Genomic DNA, 25,135 nt, shown 5'->3' on the forward strand with positions numbered 1-25,135 from the left:
GACTTTAGAGGATTAAGGCCACATCCTGCCCGAGGTAATCAAGCTAGGCCCACCCCAAGGTGACCCTTAGACTGGTCGGAGGAAAAGCAGCTCAGATACCTAAGATGGAGACAGAACACTCACACAACTCTGTATCACAGGCTGCTGTGGGATTAAGTAAGATGGTGGGTCATGATGTTTTACATACAGTAAGTGTTTAAGAAAAGGTTTCTGATGCTAAATGGCTAACTAAGCCACAAAAGGCTGAGTTCCCCTCTCACCCCTACTTTATAGAATGGAGCTTAGTTTATTGTAATCGTTACTTGAGTATTAGGAAATCCAGTGAGAGCAGTAACTGTGCCTGATTTACCCACTCACTGTAATATCCCAGCACCTGGCACATAGCAGTATTCCTTACATATTTTTGAATGAATGAATGAATGAATGACGGTAACACCTTTACCGTCATCTTTGAAATTCCCTGGTTCATTCACCAACCCTCCCAATTTCTCTGGGAACAGGGTTTCGGAACAAGAGACTCGGGACTCTCAGTGCTGAATCTTGGACAGTCTCGGGCAAACCGTACTATGTCCTACTAAAGCCACTAAGTGACAGAGAATGAGTGATACGACTCACAAATTTTCAGAGAGGGCTTAAAATCAAGACAAGATGCGGATCTCATGGCTCCACCCCCTTACAGTCTTAGTCCCACCTCTTCTACCGCCCTCCCTCTCTAACTCCGCCCCCTCCTTGGAAGGTCACCTTAGAAACGCGGGAGGCCAACTGGGCATGCGCCGGACACTCCGCCACTGCGCACGCTCTCATTGGCTTTCTGTCTTCCGTTCTCCCGCCCGGGAAACCGGAAGCCGCCTCCCTCTCTGCGGCTAGCGGATCTTGGGCGGACGTTGGCTGGGTGCTCAGCTGGACGCCCGACAGAGAGCGATCTCGGGGTTAAGGGGTGGGGCTCAACGTCAGAAGCCAAGATGGCGGCGGTGGGCAGAGTGTCCTTGAGACCCCGGTTCGCGGCCACAGCCCTTGGCGGAGCCTGCCTTCAGGTGAGCCCCGGGGTCGCAAGGAGAGGTCGGGCACGGAGATGGCCTGGAGCGGAGGGTGCCGCCGAGGAGTGGGAGGGAGCGCAGGGCAAGGCCTCGGGGAGGGGGAGACCGCTCCCACCTGCGCAGTGCTCTTGGTTGTCCTGGAGCATCCCTGTCATCCTCCTGCGCCTTGTCGCAGCCTGTGAGGTGGTGGGGGCGAAGACGATCTTTAGAAATAAGAAAAAAGAAGTTCAGAGAAAGACTGGAATTGGCCAAGGTCACGTGGCAAGTGAGTGACAGATGGGAGCAGAGCTCGAATCCAAGCACTTGGGCTCCAAGCCCATTTTCTGCCACCAAACTGCCGCCTTTGCAGGGAGTGTGAAGAGGGACAGGAACCGGGACGCGAGATAACTCTTTCAGAGGATGCAACGTTGGGGACTCAGGAAAGAGGAACTGGGAAGGAAAGGGCAAGTGAGTTTTTTAGGACAGAGCAGGGGAAGGGAGAAATGAGGGACGTCCAGTCCCCTGAAGGGTCTGACCCCTTTCCTGCCAGGGGTGCTGCGGGGAAGACTCGGTTCCTTAAAGCAGTGACCTCCTCTCAGTGTCCCTGCCTGTAAACGGCATGTAACGGTAGCGACCTCAGAGTCTGGGCACGGATCACACAGGCACGGGGCGTGGCACTGCCCTGCTGTGTTTTATTCGGTGTGCAGTGGTGGGTTCCCACACTTCTCATGCTGTCAGGAAAGTACCCTTCTGATCTACATTCTGAGTGGGAATATTTAGAAGGGGACAGGGAATTGCCATTGCATACATAAGGGACTGAGAATTTACAAGCCCTTTGCAAGTGTGTCCTCCTGGGGGCCCCTCAGCCACCGCGGTAAGGTGGGCAAGCAGGAATTCATACCTCCTCTTGAGAGATTTGAAACTCGAGGCTTCAGAAAGAACTTTTTACTTGCTGAGAACATCATGGCCAAGAACTGGGAGATCTAGGGTCTAAACCTAGTTTGTTTGTTTTTTAACATAATGTGTAAGAAACTCCTAGCACAGATGTGGGCACGTGGAAGGTGTACGAAAAGTATTTGTTCCTTTGCCTCTCTTGCACTCACACTAGAATACCCTGCATTTTAAGTGCCTTCCCCGGGCATAACACAATGTACAGGGCCTGTCTTGTAATACTGTCTCTGTGCTTGTCATGCTGTGTATGAACTTGGACAAGTTCATTTTATAGTCTCTCTGAAAAGGGGAAGAGGACTGCCTACTGGGGACTCCAGATGATGAGTTCTGAGTATTAAATAGGTGATTGACCATGACCTTGTGTGCCTTATAGTTATTGCCCTTGGAGTTGTCGAGCAAGCTGTTAATTTGCGAGAGCCCCACCAATGAGAGTGAGTTCTAAAGCTCAGGTCCCTCTTCCAAGAACGAATTGTGGAGACTGGTTTGCATAGGTCAGTGTTGTGATTCCAGGTGAGGCCATCGTAGGGCGTCCTGAGGGCAGAAAAATAGAAGAATCCCTCTCCCCACTCTTGTAGGAATGTACCTTCTCATCCACAAGGGCCACTGCAAAAGAATTCAGTCATGAGTTTGGTGTATTACCTGTGGGTGGTACTCAGGTTCCTGGGACTCTCGGACACAACAGGATTTCTCTCCTGAATTTCTCTTATGCATTAGTCTGCACCACTGAACCGCAGCTCTGTCTGTAAGTGATTAAGTGGTGTTTGTGTTGCCTTGTTTCTTCATCTAGACTATGAACTCCTTTAGGGCAAGCGCCGCCCACTTTCAGTTGTGGGTCTCAGTGCTCCTAGCAGTGGCAGGGCTTAGGACACCCATCTGCGGGTCAGAGTAATACAGAAACTGGTAATGTTGCCCGTATTGAAAAGCAGAAATTGTTCTCTGGACTATACTAGAAGCTTGACCCCTCCAGTTAGTCTTATGAGGTAGATTTTAATAATCCCTACCCTTTTACAAAAGGCTAGGGATTTACAAAAGAGGAAATGGAATCAGAGAGGTTAACTAAGTTGCCAAAGGACACACAGCTTCTAAGTGGTAGAGCTTGGATTTGAACTTTGCCACTCACATTTCAGAAAGAAGGCCGCACCTTCTGTTTTACTTAGGTGAATGCAGACTTCCTTGCACCCCTGCCTACTTCCACACCTTTCTCTCCTGCCTTCAAATTTGGATCTGCTCTGTCTAGCTCCAGGCCTGCTCCCTCAGGAATCTTTCCTGAAGGAACTACAAGCAGCATTCAGCATAAATCAGAACTCACCCTCTTCATCCTCCTCCGTTCAGTCCAGTTGTTGATTATCTTGCTTCCTTAAATTATAAACTATGAAGTTAATCTTTTCCAAGTTTTCCAGAAAGGGACCCTCAGCCTTGAGTGCTCATTAGTTTTGTAGATTGAAGTAGAAACGCTGTTAAAGAATCCTTCTCTGTCGTGGTTTATAGTAAATTGCTAGGCAGGCAACAAGAGAAAAAAGCCTCAAAACTGCCCACCTTCCTGCTTTTGCCCGGATGTTCTTTTCTTCCTGGTGCTCTGGAAGCATCGACGGCACCCCAATGGCTAGCCCCTTCTCTCATCTTCTGCATCCTGTCACTTATTCGGAGATCGCTGTCCAGCAGCTCTCCCCTCTCCTCTGTGTTATCAGTGTTTCCTTCCCAGGTCACAGCAGGAGCACGTGGGCATGCTTTAAAAAAAAAAGCCACCCCGTTTCTCTACTCATCTTTGTACAAAAACTCATGAGGTGTCTCAACTCACTGTCCAAAATTCATCTCCTGTTTTCTCTTGAACCTGTTGCAGCCAGGCCTTCACCCTCGCCGCCTCCCTGAAATTGCTCCTGTCCCCGTCACCAGTGACCTGGGCTCTGTAAATTCTGTGGTCGCTGCTCAATTCTCGTAAGGCTTTTCTCTGAAGCGTCTGTCACTGTTCACTCCTTCCTCAAAACCCTTCTTCCACCTGCTTCCAGAACATCCTGGCCTCCAGGTGTTCCTCCTTGTACATTGGCTATTTCTCCCTTTTACTGATTTCTCCTCATCGCCCCGGAATCTGAACACGGGCTTCATTCTCAGTCCTTTTCTTTACATGCACTCCCTTGGGCTTTAGGTACCATTTACCTGTCCGTGCTGGTGACTCTTCAGTTTGTGTCCCCAGCTCAGACCTCAGCCCGGGTCTGCAGATTTGGTCATCCACCAGTTATGTTCTTGGAACCTCTGCACGGCCGTCTAACAGTACAGCATAAACTTGGCCCAAACCCAGGATCCCGACACACACATCCACCCACCACGCACAGCGACTTGCTCCTCCCGTCTCAGCTGATGGCAGCTCCATCCTCCGTGTGGTTTGGGCCAAAAGCTCTGGAGTCACCATCCTTGCTCTTTGCTTCCTTCTAACATCCAGTCTGTGAGCAAATGCTGTCAATTCCTTCTCAAAATGTATTCAAAACCCAACCGCCTCTCACCATTTCCATGGCAACCAGCCTGCTTCAAGCCATCATCATCTCTTGGCCGATTATTGCAATTTCTTCTTAACCTGGTTTTTTCTTTCAACTTCGCACCTGCAGTTGACTCTTAAAACAGAAGCCAAAATGATTCTTTCAAAACAGGTCCGACTCTGTCACTTCTCTGCTCAAAACCTTCCAGTGTTTCCCATCTTACTCAGGGTAAAAGCAAAAACCCTTACGAGGCCCTGCCCAGTCTGGCTGTGCCGTTGCCTCCCTGATTGCCTCTCCCACCCCTGTCCCTCTCTCTCCACGCTCAGCGTGCCAGCAGCCCTGTGTGGTCCTCAAGCAGCGAGGTCTCCATGCTCCGTGCCCCTCTGCCTGCGTGGCTCTTCCCTGAGCGCGTGTATGTATGTCTTGATCACTCACCTCCTCCAGGTCTGTGCTTACCTGTCACGTTTTCAGTGAGATCGACCTCACGGGCCACCCCATTAAGAATCATAGAATTTAGCCGGGATCCCCACTCCCTTCTTTTTTCTCCCTTCCAAGCACACGTCACCGCTTGACATACTAGACATTTTGCCTGTGCCTTCCCCCGCTCACTGGGGACGCTCCATGGGGGTGGGAATGTATGTCTGTTTTGTCCATGATCCCCCGAGACCTAGAGTCATCCCTGAAACATAGTAGCCACTCCATAGTTATTTACTGAACCAATAAGGGGAGGAGTGTGTTTGGGACATCCACCACTCAGGTCTTGCTGGTTGAAGGGGTACTGTGACAACTTCTATTGCTTTGGGGTCTGTTTGGGAAAAGAAATTCTCTCTTCGTGTTGTTCTACTTTGGATTGGCATTTGGACCACTGGTTTCGCAGCTAACAGGTTGGACTTTGGAGTCCAGTGACCTGTGTGTGAATCCTGGCTCTTTACCATGTGATCTCAGAGAATAGTAAAAACATCCTTGCAGAGAAGTTGTGGAGAGTAGAGAAGATTTAGTACAACATCCGACACCTGACAAGGGCTCAGGGAGTAAAAGCTGCTATCGTGTCTGCTCTGAGCTCCTACGGAACAGATTTTCAGATTTCTCTGTTCAGGGGATTTTCTACGAGTCACAGCTGCTCTGACCCTGTGGGTCGACTGTCGTGCGGCCTCACCATGTGCAGAGCTCCGTCACTTGGAGACCCACAGCCGCCTCCCGTCATCTTGATTTCGTGTCCTCTCTCCTTACTCCCTTTAACTCCTCCAGATGTTGTATAAAATAATTTTTTTTACTCAGTATGAATTTAAATTAATTGTTCTGAAAAATAGTGATACTTTGAGTACCCCCAAATTTGCGTTGGGATTGATCACCTGTGATACCCTGTTGTGACGCGCCCTGGCGTCAGTTCTGTCCCACGTCATCCGTAAGGCTGTTGGAATGGTTTCTAAGTAAACATAACGCTGTTCCGGAAGGTCAGCACGGTCTAGTCAAGATCCAGTTGTCTTTGTAGAGTGGGTGCGGAGCGGCATGTGGGCGTTAGAAAGAGGTGTCCGCGTGAGCGCGCGTGGCAGAGAGCCGTGGTCCTCTGACAGCTTTTGTGAGCCTGCGCCTGGGCTCCCTCAGGCCAGATGCCTGTGTGCCACCGGGGATACTGTTGAGTCAGGCTTTGAGCCAGAGCTGACAACCCCAAAACCCCAGGGTAGAAATTTGAAGGAGTTGTGCGTGTATTTTTTTTAATATTTTATTTATTTATCCTTAGAGGGGAAGGGAAGAAGAGAAGGAGAGAAACATCAATGTATGGTTGCCTCTCGTGTGTCCCCTGCTGGGAACTGGCCTGCAACCCAGGCATGTGCCCTGACCGGGAATCGAACCGCGATCGTGTGGTTTGCAGACCCGCGCTCAATCCACTGAGCTACACCAGCCCGGTAGGGGTTGTACGTGTATTTTTTAAAAGGCATAATTTTGTCACTGTCTCCCTATCCCCTCCCTCAGCACAGTGAGCACCCACTCTGGAAAGAATATGGCAGATTCTTTCCAAAAACTAACCATGCAGCCTTCATATAACCCAGCAGTTACACTCCTGGGCATTTGTTCCAGGGAAATGGAGGCCTAAATTCGCTCAGAAACCTATCCACAAGTGTTCACTGCAGCTTTATGCATGATGGACAAAAACCAAAACAGCCGAGATGTCCTTCAGCGGTGAATGGCTAACCGTGGTACGTCATAACATGGAACACTACTCAGTAATGAGGAGAAACAACTATTGAGGCACGCAACCGCGTGGCCGAATCTCCAGAGAATTATGCTGGATGGGAAAAAAGCCAGTCCCGGAGGTTATGTACTAGGTGGTTGCATTTCTGTGACATGATTGTGGAAATGACAAAATTGCGGAAATGGAAACAGATTCTGATGGCTAGGGAGGCCTGAGGGCCGGAGGCGCAGCTATAGAAGAACAACACTGGGGATCTTTGTGGTGATGGGCACATTCCTCATCTGACTGTTTCACTGTTAATATTCCGTTGTGATATCGTGCTGCGGTTTTGTACAGTGGTACTACTGGGGGAAATTGAGTAAAGAGTATGTGGCATCTCAGTGTTACTTCTTTTTCCTTTTCTTTATTTTAAACTTTTTAGAGGGGAAGGGAGGGAGAAAGAAAGGAAGAGAAACATCAGTGTGTGGTTGCCTCTTGCACACCCCCACCTGGGGACCTGGCCTACAACCCAGGCATGTGCCCCGACTGGGAATCGAACTGGTTCATAGGCTGGCACTCAATCCACTGAGCCACACCAGCCAGGGCATTTTTTCACCTTTTATACTGTATTTTTATCATACCATTTCAATGTTTGGACACACAAATACATTGTTACAATTGCCTGCAGTAGTCAGCGCAGTAGCAGTAAGGTGTCGTACAGGCCTGTAGCCTGGGAGCAGCGGCTGCACTGCACAGCCAGGTGTGCAGGGGCTGCGCCACCCGAGTTTGTAAGGGGGGCCTCTGTGGTGTTCGCACAGGGACGCGGTAGCCTCATGATGCCCTTCCCAGAACGTGCCCCGTCATTAAGTGGCACGTGACTGTATGAAATGAATTATTCCTCATTAAAGCTCACCAAAACCAGAAGATTGGTGGCACTAAGCAAGCAAAGGACTGCTGGAGCTGTCTTGGGGAGTCTTTCCTCTTCACTTCCTCCACTTCCTCTTCAGTGCCACAAGGTGGCGTTAGCCTAATGTTCCTCTCAGTTTACAAAATGGAGTCCCTCGTGGAAAATGTTCATTTGTAAAAATGACTTTCCTTTTACTAATGATCTTAGCCAGCTTGGTGATAAGCTAAAATACAGCGTTCATATTCACCTTGGCTCTCGTTTTCTTCACACATTTTCTTGCATACTGAGGGCTGATATTTATATTTGCAGCCTCAATTTGGGGCACTTTCGGCCAGCAAGTAACACACACCACTACTTTCTTTTTTTTTTAAACAGATCTTTTTAAATGTTTTTAGTTTTATTTATTTATTTTTAGAGAGGGGAAAGGGGAGAGAAGAGGAAGACAAACATCAAGATGTGGCTGCCTCTCACGCGCCCCCTGCTGGGGACCTGGCCCACAACCCAGCCATGTGCCCTGACTGGGAGTCAACGAGCTGGCCCTCAATCCACTGAGCCACAGCAGCCAGGGCTTCTTTCTTGTAATAGCAATTAACCTTCAGAGTCTTTAGTTTCTTTAACCGTTTATAAGGGAATTAGCTAGCCTGGAATGTCGTCTGAATTTGTCTGTGTAAACATCGGAGTTTGGCTTGTATGTGCTCTTTGGACAGAGAGGACCCTCCCCTCCCACCGCCAGGGCAGGAGCTTGGAGGACCTGGTGTGGTCTCGGCCAAATGGAAAAGGGCTGCAAGGACTATGGGGTGGGCACGGCGGGGCTCTTGACTCGGGGGTGTTTCTGTTTTATTTTTAATGGCTCGATAGAGGTTGCACTGCTCAGCCTTTTAAGGTACATTTAAAATAAACCACATTTTTACACTAGTATAACACTCGATTTTTGCCCTTTTCTCCTATCTTTCCTAACCATGGGTTGCGTTGCTCTAAGCAAAAATTTTGGGCCAGGCACGCTGGGAGGCCTAAAATATAACCTGCTCTGTGCCCTAAAGGCACTTTTTATGTGATAGCCTGACTGGGCCATGGGGTGCTCACCGGCTTGGTCAGATTATTCTGGGTGTTTCTGTGAGGGTGTCAGTGGCTGAGCTTAACATCCACGTCGAAAAACTGAAGGATGCAGCCTGCCTGCCCCTACCCGGTCAGGGGAGGGCCGACTGGAACAAAGTCCCTCTCATCCCTTCCCGTGGGAGGGGGCTCCTCCTGTCCTGCAGCTGTCAAACCGCAGCGTCCGGTCTGCTCCTGCCCTCGGCCTCTCGCTGGAGTCTGTCATCCGCCCTCCTAGCTCCCAGGCCTCCAGCCTTGGACTGGGTCTACACCATTGGCTCTCCTGGGCTCCCAGCTTTCCAACCACAGGTCTTGGGGTGTGTTGTCCCCTATAATGACGTGAGCCAGTTCCTTACTACAAACCTATTTTTAATCTATGTATATGTATACACACATCCGTATGTCGGTGTGTATATGTATGCACTGTTGGTTCAGTTTCTCTGGAAAACACCAAGATACACACCCTCAAGGGGTTAGGACATACAGAGAAGACAGCACCAAGAAGGGGCCTGAGCATATTCCCAACCGACCGGGGTGGTACGGTGTCTAGGAACGTGCGTTCCGGTGTCAGGCAGACCTGGATCCCAGCCCTCTCTCCACTCATCAGCTCCGTGGCCCTGGGCCCATAACCTGGCCCCTGAGCCTCATTCTTCTCGTCTTTAAAATGCAGATGCAGCCATGGCTGGGTGGCACAGTTGCTTGAAGCATTGTCCCGCACGCCAAAGGGGTGCAGGTTCGACTTCCAGTCAGGGCACGGACCTGAGTTTTGGGACCGATCCCCTGAGGGGGCACCTGCGAGAGTTAACCAATTGATGCTTCTCATGTCGATGTTTCTCTCTCTCCCCATTTCCTCACAAATCAATAAACATATCCTCAGGTGAGGATAAAAAACAGTATTAAAATACACATTCTGTGGAATACTTCATATAAGACATTTACTATAGTACCTGGCAATAATAAATGGCGGCTTTAAAAAGTAGTATGAATTAGCACATCTGGCATAAGGTAGGTGCCTAGTATTTGTTGAATGTTCGATGACTGCCTTTTCCAAGGAGACCGTGTCAGTAATGTGTGGGTTTGTATCCAGTATTGCAGTTTATGGTGCAGCTAAGTAGGAGGATTTGTCTTGCATTTTTAATATTGTTTTCCTTCTTGTGAACTTTGTAAATGTTAGGTCTGCCGAGAGGCCCAGACAGCTGCAGCTGCAGCTCCCCGTGTCAAGAAGTTCGCCATCTACCGATGGGACCCAGACAAAACTGGAGATAAGCCTCGTATGCAGACTTATGAAATCGATTTGAATAAGTGAGTATCTCTGCAGAGTGGGCGTTTGGTAAATGGAGGTGAGCTCTTCTGATTCAGGGACGTGCTTTTCACGTCCTGGAAAGTTCAAAACTAAGGTCCTCAGTGGCTCTGGAATGCATCCTCTTTTTGAAACAGGAATGAGGTGGGTGCCTGATTCAAAAAGAGAATAACAAGAAAAATAACTTTTGCAAAATTCTTTCTCCACCCCCAAATCAAAGCATGACCGATTTCTAGGAATCGAGGCAGAGTTGGCTCTGCGCCTAGTGTTTGCAGTCGCTTAACACAGCGTCAGCCCGGGAGTCCGTGTGTCTGGGCCTGCGTGCTGCAGGGGGAGGTGAACTCCGTCAACCCGGCTGGGGTGGTGATGGGACTTGATAAGGGTGTAGTTCAAGTACTGAAAACTGTCCGCACCTGTGTATCAGTTTTCTGTCAGAACAAATTACCACAAAGTTAGTAGCTTAAAACAACATAGATGCCTTATAGTTCGTAGGTCAGAAGTCCAGTCGAGGACTTACCAGACTACAGTAGAGGTACCAGCGGCCGTGTTCCTTTCCGGAGACTGAGGGGCGTCCACTTTCTGTTCTTCACACTGTTCCTCGTGGCCGGGAGACCCACGTCTCTAAACCCATGTCAGCGAGGAGCTGAGGGCCCTCGGCTTTCAGAGCTGCCTCCTGGCCCCAGTACCCGCCTCCACAGCCAGGCAGCGGGTTGAGTGCTTCACATCAGGTCTCTTTAGACCAGTCTTTTTCCACCGTTTCCTGCTTTTAAGGATCTCCATGGGAGTCAAAGGGGATGAGGCCCATATGGTCCTTTTTTGTTGTAAAGAACATTTTATTTTGTTCCCAAATACTGAAATAGCTCCAGGAAAATAACAACAGGTGAAATGGGTGTCTTGTTATTCACGACAAGCCCCTTTCCATCCCCAGGATGGGGGGCTGGTTGCTAGGGGGAACCAACCACGTCATTAGAGGGGTGGTGCTTTCAGCCCCACCCCCACCTGGGAGGGAAGAGGGGCTAGAGGTGGAGTCAGTCACCGGTGCCCAGTGATGCAATTACTCGTGACTGTGATGAAGCCTCCATGAAAATCCCGAGGTGTGAGATTTCTCAGAGAGCTTGGGTTGGTGAACTTGGGCGGGGCTGGAAGGGCGGCCGGCCCAGAGAGGGCGTGGAAGCGCTGCTCCCCCTCCCGCCCACCTTGTCCTGTGCAGCTCTTTCATTGGCTCCTCCAGAGTGGTATCCGTTTATAATAAGCCAGCGATCTAGTAAGTAAATGTTGTTTCTGAATTTTGTGAACTGCTGTAGCAAGTTATCACGCCCAAGGACAGGTTCATGGGAATCTCCACTTTATAGCCATTCAGTCAGAAGCACAGGTGACAGCCTGGCCTTGCTTTTGGCATCTGAGGGGGCCAGGTAGGGAGGGAGGGCAGTCTTGTGGGATAGTCCTCAGCCTCTGGGATCGGATGCTTGTCTCCAGGTATAGTGTCAACTGAGTTACGTGCGGGACTGAGTCACGTTCTGGTGTTGCAGAATTGCTTATAGTATGGGGAAAATACCCGCATGTTTGGTGACTAGAAGTGAAGTATTCAGAGCAAGTAGTAGTAGACAGAAGGAAGCAGAAGAGTTTTCCCTTTGTAAAGTGATAAGCTCAGTTTTTTTTTAATCCTCACCCAAGGATATGTTTATTGGTTGGGGAGAGAGAGAGAAGCATCAATGTGGGAGAGAAACATCGATCCGTTGCCGCCTCCCGTTCGTGCCCTGACTGGGGATCGGACCTGCATTTTGGTGTATGGGACAGTGCTCCTACCAGCTGAGCCGCCAGCCAGGGCAGTAAGCTCAGATCTTTAAAAAAAGTGTCTCAGGACCTCAGTAAACAGTCAGAGAGCATTTGCAGACTGAGTCCACCAGAGTGAGTCTATTCCAATTAGTCCTCTAGGAGGGACCCTCTAGGGGACAGGGATTCTCATCTGTTTTGTTCTCGGGTGTATCTCCAGCACCTAGAAGGGAACTTGGCCAGAGAAGACTTGCAGTGAGTAACTTTTGAGTGAAGAAAAAGCAATGAATTCGTGACAAATACTCAACTGTTGTAGTTAGTATTCAGAGATTTCCAGGCACTAGTGATAATAACACCTCCATTCTCAGAACAGCAGGGGTTTTTAGAGGGTATCGTTTCCATTGTTGGCAGAAGTGCAGTGGACAGAGCGTTGCACGTTGCTGACAGGAATACAGACGGTGCAGAAGGGTTAACTGACCTTACTGGGCTCATCCTTTCACAATTTACACATGTATCAGATTATCATGTTGTTCACCCGAAATTTACACAGTGGTGTTTGTCAGTTTTGTCTCTGTAAAACCAGGGGGAAAGAAGCACAGACAATGCTAATGGATATTTGGGAAGGCGCATATTTTTAAAATCTCATGCGTAGAAAAATACCAAGAGAAATCGAGTGGCAGCCAGGAAGTAAGTTTTGCTGAGCATTTCTGTGTGCTCAACATAAAAATTACATGTTTTTATTTAATCTTCGTTATAATCCCGTGATACAGCATTAACTCCATTTGACATTTAAAAAACCGAGGCTCAGAGACAGGAAGCCACTTGCATAGAATCACATCTCTTCGTGAGGACAGTCTCCGTTGAACTAGGCGACAGTCCTCTCCTGTTCGTTTCCCCTGTGGGGTGCGGGTGCTGCTCTCTGTGCTGTATAGAGGGGAAGCCGGCTGAGTGATGTGCCTGTAACCCAGGAAGCGCCCCAGCGAGGCTCAGGCCAGGCTGTCAGGTGCGAGGCCCGCACTCTGGGCTCCATGTCAGGGCCGCTGCCCCCACGTGCATGGGACACTCGGGCTTTGGGTTAGGGGACCATGGGTGATCTGTTTCCTGTTATTCTCTGTGCTGCGTTTTCTGTTAGAGTTATGGGTTACTGTAACTTTTTTAATATTTTATTTATTTATTTTTAGAGAGGAGGGAAGGGAAGGAGAAAGAGTGGGAGAGAAAGATCAATGTGTGGCTGCCTCTTATGTGTCCCCCACTGGAGACCCGGCCCGCAACCCAGGCATGTGCCCTGACTGGGAATCGAACCCGCAACCCCTTGCTTCACAGGCCCATGCTCAATCCACTGAGCTACACCAGCCAGGGCATCATTACTATTATTAATGAGCCATTGAAAGCCACTTACTGTCTGGATTCTAAAACTTTTTAGCTTGAAATAAACTACTGGGCAAGCTTTGCAAGGAGCTTTAGAAGGGGAAAACAGGAACTGACACTCTATGGAAGCTGTTTCCTAACCCGATTACTTTTTCTGTAGCTTTCTGTTTCCTAGAAGTGTACGTTCAGTGTGATCACCAAAATAGAACTCTGCAGTACTCAATGTGTAAGAATGTGCAAAAATAAAACTCTGGGGCAAGTGTGAACATGACGTGGGAAGAATGTGAAGGCCCAATGGGTAATAAAAGCAGCTAATGTGGGCAGATGTCTCATCATATTATGGTAAAAGTGTAGAGAGATTGAACTTCATATAAATACATCTGGGTCTTTTGTTGTTTTGGTTTTGGTCAGATGTGGCCCTATGGTGTTGGATGCTTTAATCAAGATTAAGAATGAAATTGATTCTACCTTGACCTTCCGAAGATCATGCAGAGAAGGTAAGCACCTCCTTCCCTGTTAAGTCCTGCACACTTAGCTCCGGTGCCCAAGAGGCCCAGGCTGGCCAGAAGCGACAGAAATACCCAGAGAACAGCTGCAGGGCTCTGCCAGGTGCCCTTGCTGTGCGATGTACTTCTTTTGGGGGGAAGATGTCAGAAATCTGAACTGTGGTACAAGTTCTGGTTTCCTTTGGGAGCTTTCGGTCGCATGGTTGCCGTACCTGGCAGTCCCCGAGAGCTGCTGCGCCCTGGGAGGACTAGCTCGGGTCCAGCTGGCCCATTTACCAGCTGGCCCCCTCTGCCCTGCGGCGCTTATTTATCAGGGGACAGCGCAGAGCGTCTAGCTAGTGCTTATACACACTTAATGTTCATCCAACAGGGGAGGCATGTGTGCCCGCCTCCAGCTCCCAGAGTCACCTGTGCAAAGAGCAGGTGCTCAGTAGGAATGTTCTGGAAGGGAGCAGCGTGTCCACAGTGTGCTGCTCATGCCACGTGAGCTGATTTCAGGCAGGCAGTGGTCTTACCAACACATTTTACTGATAGCTCTGTCTTTATTCACATACTAGAAAAATGTGATTACTGCTGAGAGTAGCAATGATACGAATTGGTTTTTCAATGTGAAATTTAAGTAAAAATGATTTGATTTAAATAAAACTACTAAATAATCATTCAAGGGCCCTCAGATGTGGCTGAAATCACGCAGGGTTGCTCTGAAGGCCATCTGGCCACGATGGCTGTGGAACAAGTCTGTGGGCCAGACCCCCCTCTGAGAGAGACGAGCCCTGACTATTTACCCGCGTGTACGGGCAGACTGAGGCCCAGGGAGGTTCAGGGACTTCCGAAGGGGCTCGTGGGTAGTGAGTTGGGAAGGTCCGCAGGGGGCCGGGTGCCAGAAGCGCACTCTCGGGCAGGGCAGGGCCGTCGGGCGTGGGAAACCTGGGATGAAACCAGAACAGCGTGACTGGGGCCAGGACCAAGGGCTGGGTTTGAACATCCTTCCTAAAATAACCTTTCAAAAAGGAAAAGTCACTGAGATACTGGCCCATCGCCTTTTACGTTTATTCTGTTGTGCGTTTCAAGCATGTAAAGTCCTATTTCTAAGACATCTGTTTTGATTCAGCTAACCTTACAGCATTGGATTTAATGTAGCAAATGCTGACAGTTATTACGATAGTTTGTCTGAGCCCTGCTGTTCAGGGAACATTCTGCTATGATTAAACACCAACCTTCCCCACATAAATCCTGACAATGTGGGGAATATAGATGCTTTTCAGTAACCTTCCCCCATACGGTCCTTTCGGAGCCAAGAACATAAGGCGTGGCCCGTCTGGACTAAAATGCACGAGGCAGAGTGACACTGACTACCCCTCCTTTTTATTCCCTTGTTGCTTACTAAGAGAGTTTCCAAGGGAGCCTTTTTACGAGAAGATTCGTTGGGTTTATTTTTTAGATTATGTACAATTTCTTACAAAAACACACTGTTCCAGTTGAACGCCAAGCATCCATAAATATATTGACGGTATTCAGTCTCTTGAGGAGTGTTTGCCTACGACTGGGAGAGGAGAAGAGTCCCCGGTGCTCTCTCGCAGTCCTAGCGGGTTCTGGGGAGGGGGATTCCCACAGAGTGGTGACCCAGCGCGTTTCCCCAGCAGTCACATTCCCCGGCCTGGTGATCGAAATGCAGCTTCAGAGAAGCAGTACTCCGGGTTTGCATGGCACAATCATCTTTAAACTCTAAAATACCCAGGGAACCTCCATGCACAGGAAATGAGTCCAGGCTAAGGAAATTCTCATTTCAGGGCCCCTCCCTCGGTCACCAGCTCATTTTTGCTGGGTTTGCTTTGCTTTGGTCTCACGTCAGTTCATCATTCTCCTCGGAAAGTTGGTGCTCAGGCAGCCTCTGTGGGCTTCCCGCCCCCAGGGCCACCACCAAGCTGCTCCTCTTATGGAGATGCTAAAGCAAGAGCTGCCCATGGGTGATCTGTACCCAGGCCTCAGCCTGAAGGTGGGCGAGACGACATGGATTTGTTTTGGGGTGTTGTATGTCTCAGAGTCCGAGTTCAGATGGCAGTGGCTTCCAAGGTCAGACATGGGAGCCTATGGCCAGAGACAGTGGCTTTTTTAGAGAACAGAGGCTGGTTTTTCTCTCAAAATACGTGAAGCGTGGAGCTGGGACTGGTGTTGGGAACTCCATGATACCAGCTGGATCCAGGCTCCTCTGTCCTTCTCCAGTGTCATGCAGCCTTAGGGTTGTCTCACGGTCACAGAATGGGTTTTGGAACTACAGCCGTTAGCTCTGCATTCTAGGCAAGAAGGAGTAGAAGAAAGGCAATAGGCCCCTCCACCACCGGTGTGCTGCCTGCCTGCACTGCTCCGGAGGGCAGAGCAGCTGACGGCAGTCCACAGGGCAGAGTGCGCGGCTGGGTGAGGGGCTCTGCGGCCAGGTGAGGACGCGCTGCACGGTTTTGTCTCCCAGGTATCTGTGGCTCTTGTGCAATGAACATTAATGGAGGTAACACTCTAGCTTGCACCCGGAGGATCGACACCGACCTCAACAAAGTCTCCAAAATCTACCCTCTGCCACATATGTATGTGATAAAAGATCTTGTTCCTGTGAGTTCATGCACCCTCCCTCCCCTGCCCCTCCCTCCCTCCCTCCCTCCCCTCCCTCTCCTCCCTCTCCTCAATCCCCGCTCACCACCATATTGTTTGCAGAGGGAAGAGAGAGGTATGTTCAGGTTATGCTGTTAGTTTTTTGTTTTTTTTGTTTTTTCAATTAGAGAGAGGGGAAGGAAGGGATAAAGAGAGGGAGAGAAACATCAGTGTATGAGAGAAACATCTATCAATTGCCCCTTGTACACCCTGACCTGGGGACCCAGCCTGCAACCCAGGCACGTGCCCTGACTGGGAATCAGACCAGCAACCTTTTGGTTCACGGGCTGGTACTCAAGCCACTGAGCCACAGCAGCCAGGGCACCATTAGTTCTTAGGGCAGGCTTTTTTGTGTGTCTGAATTTAATTAAGCAATTTGAATATTGGAAGATAAAAACACCTGGAAGATCTTCCAGCAGCTCATTGGGTGAAGATTGGGAATAATGGGACAGAATTAGGACATTCCCAGAAATGAAGAATTTGGCCATAACTACAAAAAGTCATGTGGAAGAGACCACCTGGGAAAGCAACAGTTGTTACACATTTTACTTTTCTACCTCCCGGTACTTGACCAGAAGGTTTCCCAAGGGGCCGAAGCAGAGATTTCCTAACCACACTTAGTTTTGTGACCATGTCTCCTTTCTGAATCTTTTTTTTAAGATTCTATTTATTTATCTTTAGAGGGGAAGGGAAAGAGAGAGGGAGAGAAATATCAGTGTATGGTTGCCTCTCGTGTGTCCCCTGCTGGGAGTGTGTCCCCTGCCAGGAACCTGGAACTGGCCTGCAACCCAGGCATGTGCCCTGACTGGGAATCGAACCGCGATTGTGTGGTTCGCAGGCCCACGCTCAATCCACTGAGCTACACCAGCCAGGGCTTCCTTTCTGAATCTTTTTTGCATCCCTGCTGAAGGAAGAGACTCTGACATCTCTCCGTGATACAGCAGAAAACTAGGCTGAGAGATGGGGTAAAGGAGAAGGCTAAGGGGGGAGTGGCTTCTGACCCATTTCCTCTTCCCCTTCCCCTCAGGACCTGAGCAACTTCTATGCCCAGTACAAGTCCATCGAGCCCTATTTGAAGAAGAAGGACGAGTCCCAGGAAGGCAAGCAGCAGTACCTGCAGTCCATAGAAGATCGGGAGAAACTGGTCATTACCCCCATTCGTTGTCTTGGTTTGAGGAGTGTCGTCGCAAAGATGTTTTCCGGGCAGTGTGTCTTGCAGGGGTGGGGTGGGTAGCCGCCTGAGGTGATGCAGACCATTTGTGTAACCGGGAAGGAACTTCGAAAGCGTCCGTCCAGGGTCAGACCCCCATCCTCTCCGGGCCGGTGGGTGGTGTGGGTGCACGCTGGGCCGAAGGTGGACCGGAGAGTTGGGTGTCTGTGGCCTGAGAAGCGAGTTGTTACCGTGTTGCCACGTGGTCTTTGCCTAAAGAAACCGGTATGGGGATGGCCCGTCTATACAAGAGTCAGCGTGGCCCCTTAACAGCAGGGACGAATAAAACATGCTGCTGTTTGCAGTCTGCCACCTCCCCGTCTTAGGACCAAAACAGTTAACGGTAGACTGGGACTGGGGCCCGGATGTTCTTTCCCAGCACTGGCGTCTGGTGGTGGGTGCATTGCCTTCTCATGCTCTCAGAGTTGCCTTCTCGTGTACAGGCTCGGGAGGCCTTGAAAGTGAGGGGGTTGCAATCAAGTTCTCGATCTCCTTGTCTTGTTCCACTTTCACCTCCTCTCGGAAGTGCCTGCACACTTTTCCCCTGAATGCTTAAGAGTCCTTGTGAGAAAAAGAGGTGGGAGGGGGACCGAGTGGAGATGGGTCCCAACAGTGTCTGCGTGGGGCCAGGGACACGAGCTGTGTGACAGTCACCACCTCCTGTGCTCCCCGGTGCGGCCCTGGTCCTGGGAGAGCCCTTCACACCCCATCTGTCAGCAGACTGAGGGGACAGCTGCAGGGACCGTGTCTTACCCTTCCTGGGCCCCAGGACACTGGTGCATGTTATTTTGTCAATAAACACGAGTTGTGTGAATGCAGGAGTGAATTTTGCCTTCTAGGTCTTCAGGAATACTTAGCCCCTCTCCTCTTTCCCATAAAACATTTAAAACGTGTGTCCTACTAAGGCTGCCCAGCTCTGACATGGGGCCAGTGAGGGTCAGGACAGTGACGTGAGTCAGAGCAGCTGAGTCCTCTTCCAGGAGTCTCGTTCTCAGGATATAGCTCCACCCCCCATTTGTAACTCCCAAGAAGTCTGACTCAGCAGCGTCCGAGCCGGAGCTGGCCACTCTGGCCCACCTAGTCACCTCTCATGCCCCTGGAAGCCTGTGGCTGGTAGGCAGCCCCTTGACGGGGCATCGTCAGGGAACGAAGGGTCCCCCTGAGCGAAGGGGCGACTTTCCCCACAAGCCCCCCCATGTGCCATGGATGAGAGTAAACATGACTGAGACGTGATCTGCTTGGGGAGGAGAGGTGACCAGCCTCCCAGAGGAAAAAGGCCTTAAGCAGTGGCCAGTTTCTCAGGGGAAAAGCTGTTGAGCCCTTTCCTCCAAGGGCTTTTATTGGGTTGTAATACACAGGAATACAGGGTGGCAAGGATCAAACAGTAGATAACATTTCAAAGAAATCTGAGGGTTTAGTCTGAGTCAGTGTCTGTCAGGAACAGAGTTTTAGGGACTCTTGCTCAGACCCTTAACACATGAATGAAAGCACTCTTAGCAGATTTCACAGGTTTATCAGGAAATCTTTGTGACGCCAGATTTTTTCCCCAGGACAGCTCTAGCAAGGCAAGGAGCTGCACCTCTCCCCAACAGGTATTCAGGCTTAAGGGGATGAGAGCCAGGAAGTGCTTCTCCCAGAGGGCATGGGGACTCGGACTTTGTCAAAAGGGGGGGGAAGTCCATTGCTCTTTGTCACAGCCCCCTAAGTCCTTCCATGAAGGCCTCCCAAGTGATTGAGTCTGGCTTAGGTTGCCTTCCTCTGAGGAGTCTTAGGACCATGCTTTGGGGGCAGAGAGGAAACTGAGGCAGCATTTGCTACCAGAGAAAAGTTTTTGTCTCCTGTGGCTCGCATTCCAGAGGTCACTGACTCATCCTTAGCCACAGAGGGTAGAGTTACAATTCCTAAAACCAGGCAGAGCGGTCCACAACAGTTCTAGGTAATCAACATCCACTCGTTTACTTAGATTTTTCCCTTAAGTCCATATGCTGAAGTACCTTATTTCCTGCCTTCAAAAGCCATCGCACTCGAGGATAACCCAGAAAAGACAGAGAACTGATTTTTAAGTGATGCCACCGCCCAAAGATGACTCCTGCTGACAGCCACCTTTGTTCTTCTCTACATTATGCCACACTTCATGTAGCATCAAAATGTGGCTGTGCATTTTTGCTCGCTTCCCTCGCTCTTGTTACCGTGAGCATCCTCCCGTGCTCTCACAAGCGCTTTGCGGGCATCAGCTTACACTTCCCTTCTGTTGCTTCAGGTGCGTGCGTCACGGACTCCTCAGCCATCCGCACTGTCGCGGACAGTGAGGGCGTTTCCTTTTTTTTCTACTACAGATAAGGCTAAACATCTTTATCTTTCCAGTCCTATCCAAGAAATTCCAATTTTGTGTTAGATTTTCTTCTACAAGTAGATAGACTAAAGGGTATGACTATAAGTAAGGCTCTTAGCCCTGCTACCTTATGCCTTCCAGACCCGTGGGCCCAATTTACACTCTTACCAGCTGCCAGAACAGAACATAGATTTTATTGAAGTTTCAGGGTTACAATCAGGACATCAGCTCTGTGTCATCTGTTGCTTCAGGTGCCAGTGTGCCCTCTGGTTTTCCTGCCTTTAATCTGGTTCTGTCCCTAAAATCTGGGAAGTCCAGTGCAGAGCTGGTTGGGCAGATCAAGTCAGCGTGGCAGGTGGTAAGGAGCGGGGACTCCAGAGTCAGGCTGCCTGGGTCCCACCCCAGGTCAGCTACACAGCGTTGCGACCATCCCTGGGCAAATGGCCCCACCTCTCAGGGCCTCGGGGCCTTCCTGTGAAGTGGGACTCTTCTGGGATTATTGTGATAATCAAAGGACACAAAGGTGGGGAAGCGCACGGCGCTCAGTGCGGTTGGCGATTATTTAGGGTGAGGTTGGTTCCCACCAAAAACCTGCCGTCCCTCGGCTGAGCTGGGGCAGAGGCTGGTCGGCACCCACGGCCTTTTTCGTCTCTCTGACACTGTGTTCTAAGTGATACATTTTGTTTCTGTTTTCTTGCTTATGTTCATTTTTTTTCTTTAGAGAAGAGAAGGGTTGTTGATTAAAAGACAAGTACATGGTACGTGGACTTAAAAACAGGGCTCTAGTCCAGTAAATGGTTACATCCCAGTTCCAAGATCTTGTTTATGACTCTAGTAAGTCTCTGCAAACCACTCTGAGGATTTTGCCAAGAAAATTTACATGCAAGTGGGCGCTTTGTTCGTGCTCTGACCCCGAACACCCGAACGTGACATTTGTCAGCTCGGGGTGCACAGGCTCTCCAGTCCCGTGTTCCTGACCGCCCTTCCTCTCGCCACGCAGGACGGGCTGTACGAGTGCATCCTCTGCGCCTGCTGCAGCACCAGCTGCCCTAGCTACTGGTGGAATGGGGACAAGTACTTGGGACCTGCGGTTCTTATGCAGGTAAGAGGTTCTATAATTGCTTTAAGAAAAACCAAAACTTCAAGCATCCAGGAATCCAAGCCCACGGTGTCTCGAAGCTAGGCGGTGTCTCGAAGCTAGGCGTTCTGAAGGGCGGTGGCTTCCTTCATTTTCGTCCATTACAAAGAAGATCGTAGACTGCACTGTCTTCACTTAGGTTTCAGTAAGCCTGGGCTTTATCCGCCAAACGCCTTTGTTTCAGTGTGGGGAGGGCCCACCTAGGTGGTCGCATGCTGCCTGGCCAACCTCGGCTTGCCCATAGTTCAAATGCGTTTCCTGTGCCGCTGGCTCTGACCTAGCCACTTGCCTGCTTTCCCCAGACTGCATCTGTTGTGGCTCCCCGCCCCCACCCCCCCCACCGCCCCCCACCCCGCCAGGTTTTTTTTTGTTTGTTTTGTTTTTTAGATTTTTATTTATTTATTTATTTTTAGAGGGGAAGGAGAGAGGGAGAGAAACATCAATGTATGGTTGCCTTTTGTGCATCCCCTGCTGGTAGTTAGCCTGCAAGGAACTGGTTTGCAACCCAGGCGTGTGCCCTGACTGGGAATCGAACCGCGATCGTCTGGTTCGCAGGCCCGCGCTCAATCCACTGAGCTATGCCAGCCAGGGCTCGCCAGGGGATTTTTAACGTGCAAGCAGGCGAGAAGGAAGTGGCGTTGAGGGGCCACTGCCCAGCCATCAGGTTGGAAATTGTTTTCGGGCTGACGGGAGCCCGGACTGCTGTGTTTGGGGGTTGCTTAGAAAAGAAAGTAGTATCGTTCTTCATTCCCTTTCACTGTATGAATAGTTCCCTGCAAGGAAAGTCACTGTCTCAGTTCCCAGATTTGTGGTCAGTGCTTCCCACAGACTCTTAAGCAACTCAGAAAACAGCCTCTCATGTCTCGTTTTCCCACAAAAAGAGAAGTTGCGCGGTTGTGTGTCCGTTTCGAAGTACTGATTCCCAGCCGAGGTGGAGGTTGATGATGAGGCACAGTCGTAGGTGCCCTTGCGCCAGGGACCCGAGTAGTGGGGAGATGGAGCGCCCTCCCAGGACCGCTGCGGGAGCTCCGAGTTCAGCGGGTCTCGGCCCCCGGGGTGGGTATGCTCATGAAAAGAGTCACTCAGTGAAGCAGACATTATCTGTGGGCGGGTCCGTGAAGTCATCAGTTTACTCAAGTGGGTGCTATGAAGACCGATGAAGAGTCACGTGACACAGCCCCTGCCCTCACTAATTCATAATCTTGACAGGAAGCTAATGAGCAGCTTAATAATTAGAGGACGATGCCTGAATTCCTATAATTAAGCACCAGGGTACCAGGTGCACAGTGGTTCAGAGGTTTGTCATTCATCGGGAAGAGTTTGAAGGGGTTGGGGGCCTTTCCTGGCCCTCGAGCTGCCAGCCCAGCTAACCGTCCCTGCTCCCAGGCCTATCGCTGGATGATCGACTCCAGAGACGACTTCACGGAGGAGCGCCTGGCCAAGCTGCAGGACCCCTTCTCTCTGTATCGCTGCCACACCATCATGAACTGCACAAGGACCTGTCCCAAGGTACGTGGGGCTCGTGCCCTCGGCTCTGCAGTGACGGGAGTGGCCTGCTCGCGAGGAGGCAGTTGGCAGAGAGCAAGCTCGGTCAGTCGAGTAGGAGAGGGAACAGGGCTTGTCCACACAACCTTTGAGAGCTTACACAGGCTGATTTCTGGTGGTAAGTTTGAGATCAGGGCAGCGGGTGGAACCTTTACAGGTGCCTGGTAGTGCTGGCACCAGCCGCAGTTACAGAAGAGATGTTCTTTCCTGACAACTGCGGGTGCTCAGGGGGTGTGGCTCTGCCCTGCGCTCATTGTCCTGCGGCAGTGAGCCACGCCAGCAGGAATAAAACAAGACTGGCCCCTTGCCAGAGAGAGAACTATCATAAATGTCTGAAAGTAGAGACCGAAGAGAGCTCTTAGCCCAGGCCCCTGGGCTTAAAGGGGCTGCTTTGCATCCACTTTGCTTTGACACTGTGCCAGCTTGTGGAGGAGGCCCGCCCAAGGTCATGGACTTTTTACATTCAGTTTCACTGTCATTGGGTATTAATTTGCTTCTCTTTTTCAAGGGGCTGAATCCAGGGAAAGCTATTGCTGAAATCAAGAAAATGATGGCAACCTACAAGGAAAAGAAAGCTTCAGCTTAACTGTTCTGATGCTGAGTGTGACTTGTAACCAGCTCAGCTGAACATAATTTATATCTAATTTGAGTTCCTTCAAGGTCTTGATTTTCCATGACTACAGCATGTATAATAAAAATTTAAAAAATAAATGTTATTTTACTTTATTAACGAAAAGGCAAGCCTGCTCCTTTTACTTGCTGCAGAGAAACGTGACGGTGCAGAAGAAGGAGTCCTTCTGGTCCAGGGCTCCAGAACGGGGCTGCTGGGGATGGGCTGGGGGGGGCTGGGGGGGCTGGGGTGGAGTACAGGGGTTCAAGCATGGAGCTGGTGTCAGGCAGGGCCTGGGGCCCACTCCTAGCTTTGCCGTCCCCCAGCTAGACAACTGTGGGCAAGTTCCTTCTCTTTGCTGCTTCCGTTGCCCATCTGTAAAATAGGACTCAAAACCATTTCACCCCCCCAGCACTTACCCTGAGTGCTCAGAGTTAGAATGACCATCATTATTGGAACTGTTTCAAACCAAATCTCAGTACATCTTTTGTCTCACAGAGGCAAGGTTCGAGCTTCCTCCAGCCTGGAGCACTGACCCAGACCAGCTGTGAACTCGAGTTAGTCCCACAAGTGACCTCAAGGGACCTTGCACCACGAGTGTGAGTCCCTGCCATTGCTGCCTTGACTCTGACACGGAGTACAAAGGCTATAACACTCACTAAAGCCAAAAACTGCAAAAGTAGGGCAAGTAAACAGTGGGAGCCCCCGAAGCCCCACGTCCCCCGTTGGCGGTTTATAATTTCCTTCCAGACCTTTCTGTGTGCCAAACGTGCAGCAGACATGAAACATTTTCTCGTCAGAAGTAGAGCATGATGCGGTCCGTGGGTAGCTTTCTACTTTTCCATTTTTTTATTGGAAAACCAAAAATGTACGATGTTAGCCATTGTAAGTGCAGCTCAGTGGTATTGCGTACACTTACGCTATTGTGCAACGTTCCGTCCCCATTAAACCCTGACTCACCAGCCCCCACCCCAGCCCCTGGCAGCCACGGGTTGGTAATACTTTCTGTTTCTGTGGCTGACGGCCACATGAGGGGAATGACACTGTGTTTGGCTTTTTGTGACTTACTTTCAGTTAGTATGAAGTTCTCACGATTCGTTCATGTTGTAGCGTGTGTCCAAATTTCCTCTGTGGATGAAAAGGGGTTCTATGGAAAGTCACCTCACAGAGCGATTTGATCATGGATTGCTACCTGGGCAGGTTGCACCCTGTCATTTTCCCTGCCTTAAGCCAGCCCTGACCATCCTTCCTCCGCATCCAGGTTAACACGCCTTTGCAATGCCCCCTTTCAGAACCCTCCCTCCCAAAGCACGACCATCACTACAGAGCACATACTTTGAACTATCCCGTAACTGGCTGGCTGCCCAACTAACTCCCACTTCCGAGTAATCTTCTTCACGTTCCTCCCTAATGCATAAAAGACACTGCAGACTCTTCACTCTCCAAAGCATTTATCTCAGTCTGTTGAGATCTTGCTTCCAGGGGTAAATTCTGTTTGAGTCAAATTTTTGTAAAAATCCTCTACCTGTTTGGACAGTCTTAGCTGGACACCTGTCTCTTTAAGGCTGAAGAATACTTCATTGCATGTACATACCATATTTTATTTATCCATCAGTCCCTGGATGGATGCGTGTGTGTTTGTGTGTATATAATGTATTTTCTGCCTTAGCCTTTTTAAACACTAGTTACCTGCTCTAGGGTGTAGATGCACCGTAACTTATATGACCATTTCCCCTGCTGTTTCACGTTGGGCTAGACCCTATTTTCACTCTTAGGAATGTCCCAAAGCTGCTTTTTAAGTGCTAGCGGTGAAGTCATCCAGGGAACAAAGGCTGCTTGTGTCAGGAGGCAGGCGGCTAAGAAAAAGGTCTGACTCACTGAGAATGAACCTAGTGAGGGTTTCTGGCTTTAGCTTTGCAGATCAGACGCCTTCATGGTGGTATGGCCTAACAAGCTAGTGTCGGCTGCGTTTCTGGCTTTTTGAAGGGGAGATTCACTAATCCCCAGCACCCCCAGAGGAAATGCTGGTATAAAGACGAACAAGATCTGTTCCCTGCCACCTAGGAACCAAGGTTGCTAAGAAAGGAACAAGCGTTGAGT

The 25,135-nt window shown here is 50.0% G+C and overlaps 1 protein-coding gene across 2 annotated transcripts; it reads left to right on the plus strand.

Annotated features, from left to right (window-relative positions):
* Positions 1 to 884: 884 nt before the first annotated feature.
* Positions 885 to 23,155, plus strand: SDHB (succinate dehydrogenase complex iron sulfur subunit B). 2 transcript variants are annotated; one of them, XM_037045107.1, is made up of 9 exons: positions 948 to 1,034; positions 6,518 to 6,636; positions 9,785 to 9,912; positions 13,463 to 13,548; positions 16,025 to 16,161; positions 17,228 to 17,344; positions 20,743 to 20,844; positions 22,267 to 22,389; positions 22,934 to 23,155. In XM_037045107.1, the coding sequence occupies exons 2-9, from the start codon at positions 6,607 to 6,609 to the stop codon at positions 23,009 to 23,011; spliced, it is 801 nt and encodes a 266-aa protein (XP_036901002.1). In that variant the 5' UTR covers positions 948 to 1,034; positions 6,518 to 6,606; the 3' UTR covers positions 23,012 to 23,155. The 2 variants fall into 2 exon arrangements, with proteins under 2 accessions (XP_036901000.1, XP_036901002.1); XM_037045105.1 differs by lacking the exon at positions 6,518 to 6,636 and having other exon boundaries at positions 885 to 1,034.
* The last annotated feature ends 1,980 nt before the right edge of the window (positions 23,156 to 25,135 follow it).

Source organism: Sturnira hondurensis, unplaced genomic scaffold (assembly GCF_014824575.4).
Source record: "Sturnira hondurensis isolate 20B ecotype Veracruz unplaced genomic scaffold, ASM1482457v3 Scaffold0004257, whole genome shotgun sequence".
Lineage (NCBI taxonomy): Eukaryota > Metazoa > Chordata > Mammalia > Chiroptera > Phyllostomidae > Sturnira > Sturnira hondurensis.

Coding starts and splice junctions, on each gene's coding strand:
- SDHB (XM_037045105.1), top strand. CDS start 963: ATGGCGGCGGTGGGCAGAGTGTCCTTGAGACCCCGGTTCGCGGCCACA. Junction 9,913..13,462: donor TATGAAATCGATTTGAATAA/GTGAGTATCTCT, acceptor GGTTTTGGTCAG/ATGTGGCCCTATGGTGTTGG. Junction 16,162..17,227: donor TGATAAAAGATCTTGTTCCT/GTGAGTTCATGC, acceptor CCTTCCCCTCAG/GACCTGAGCAACTTCTATGC.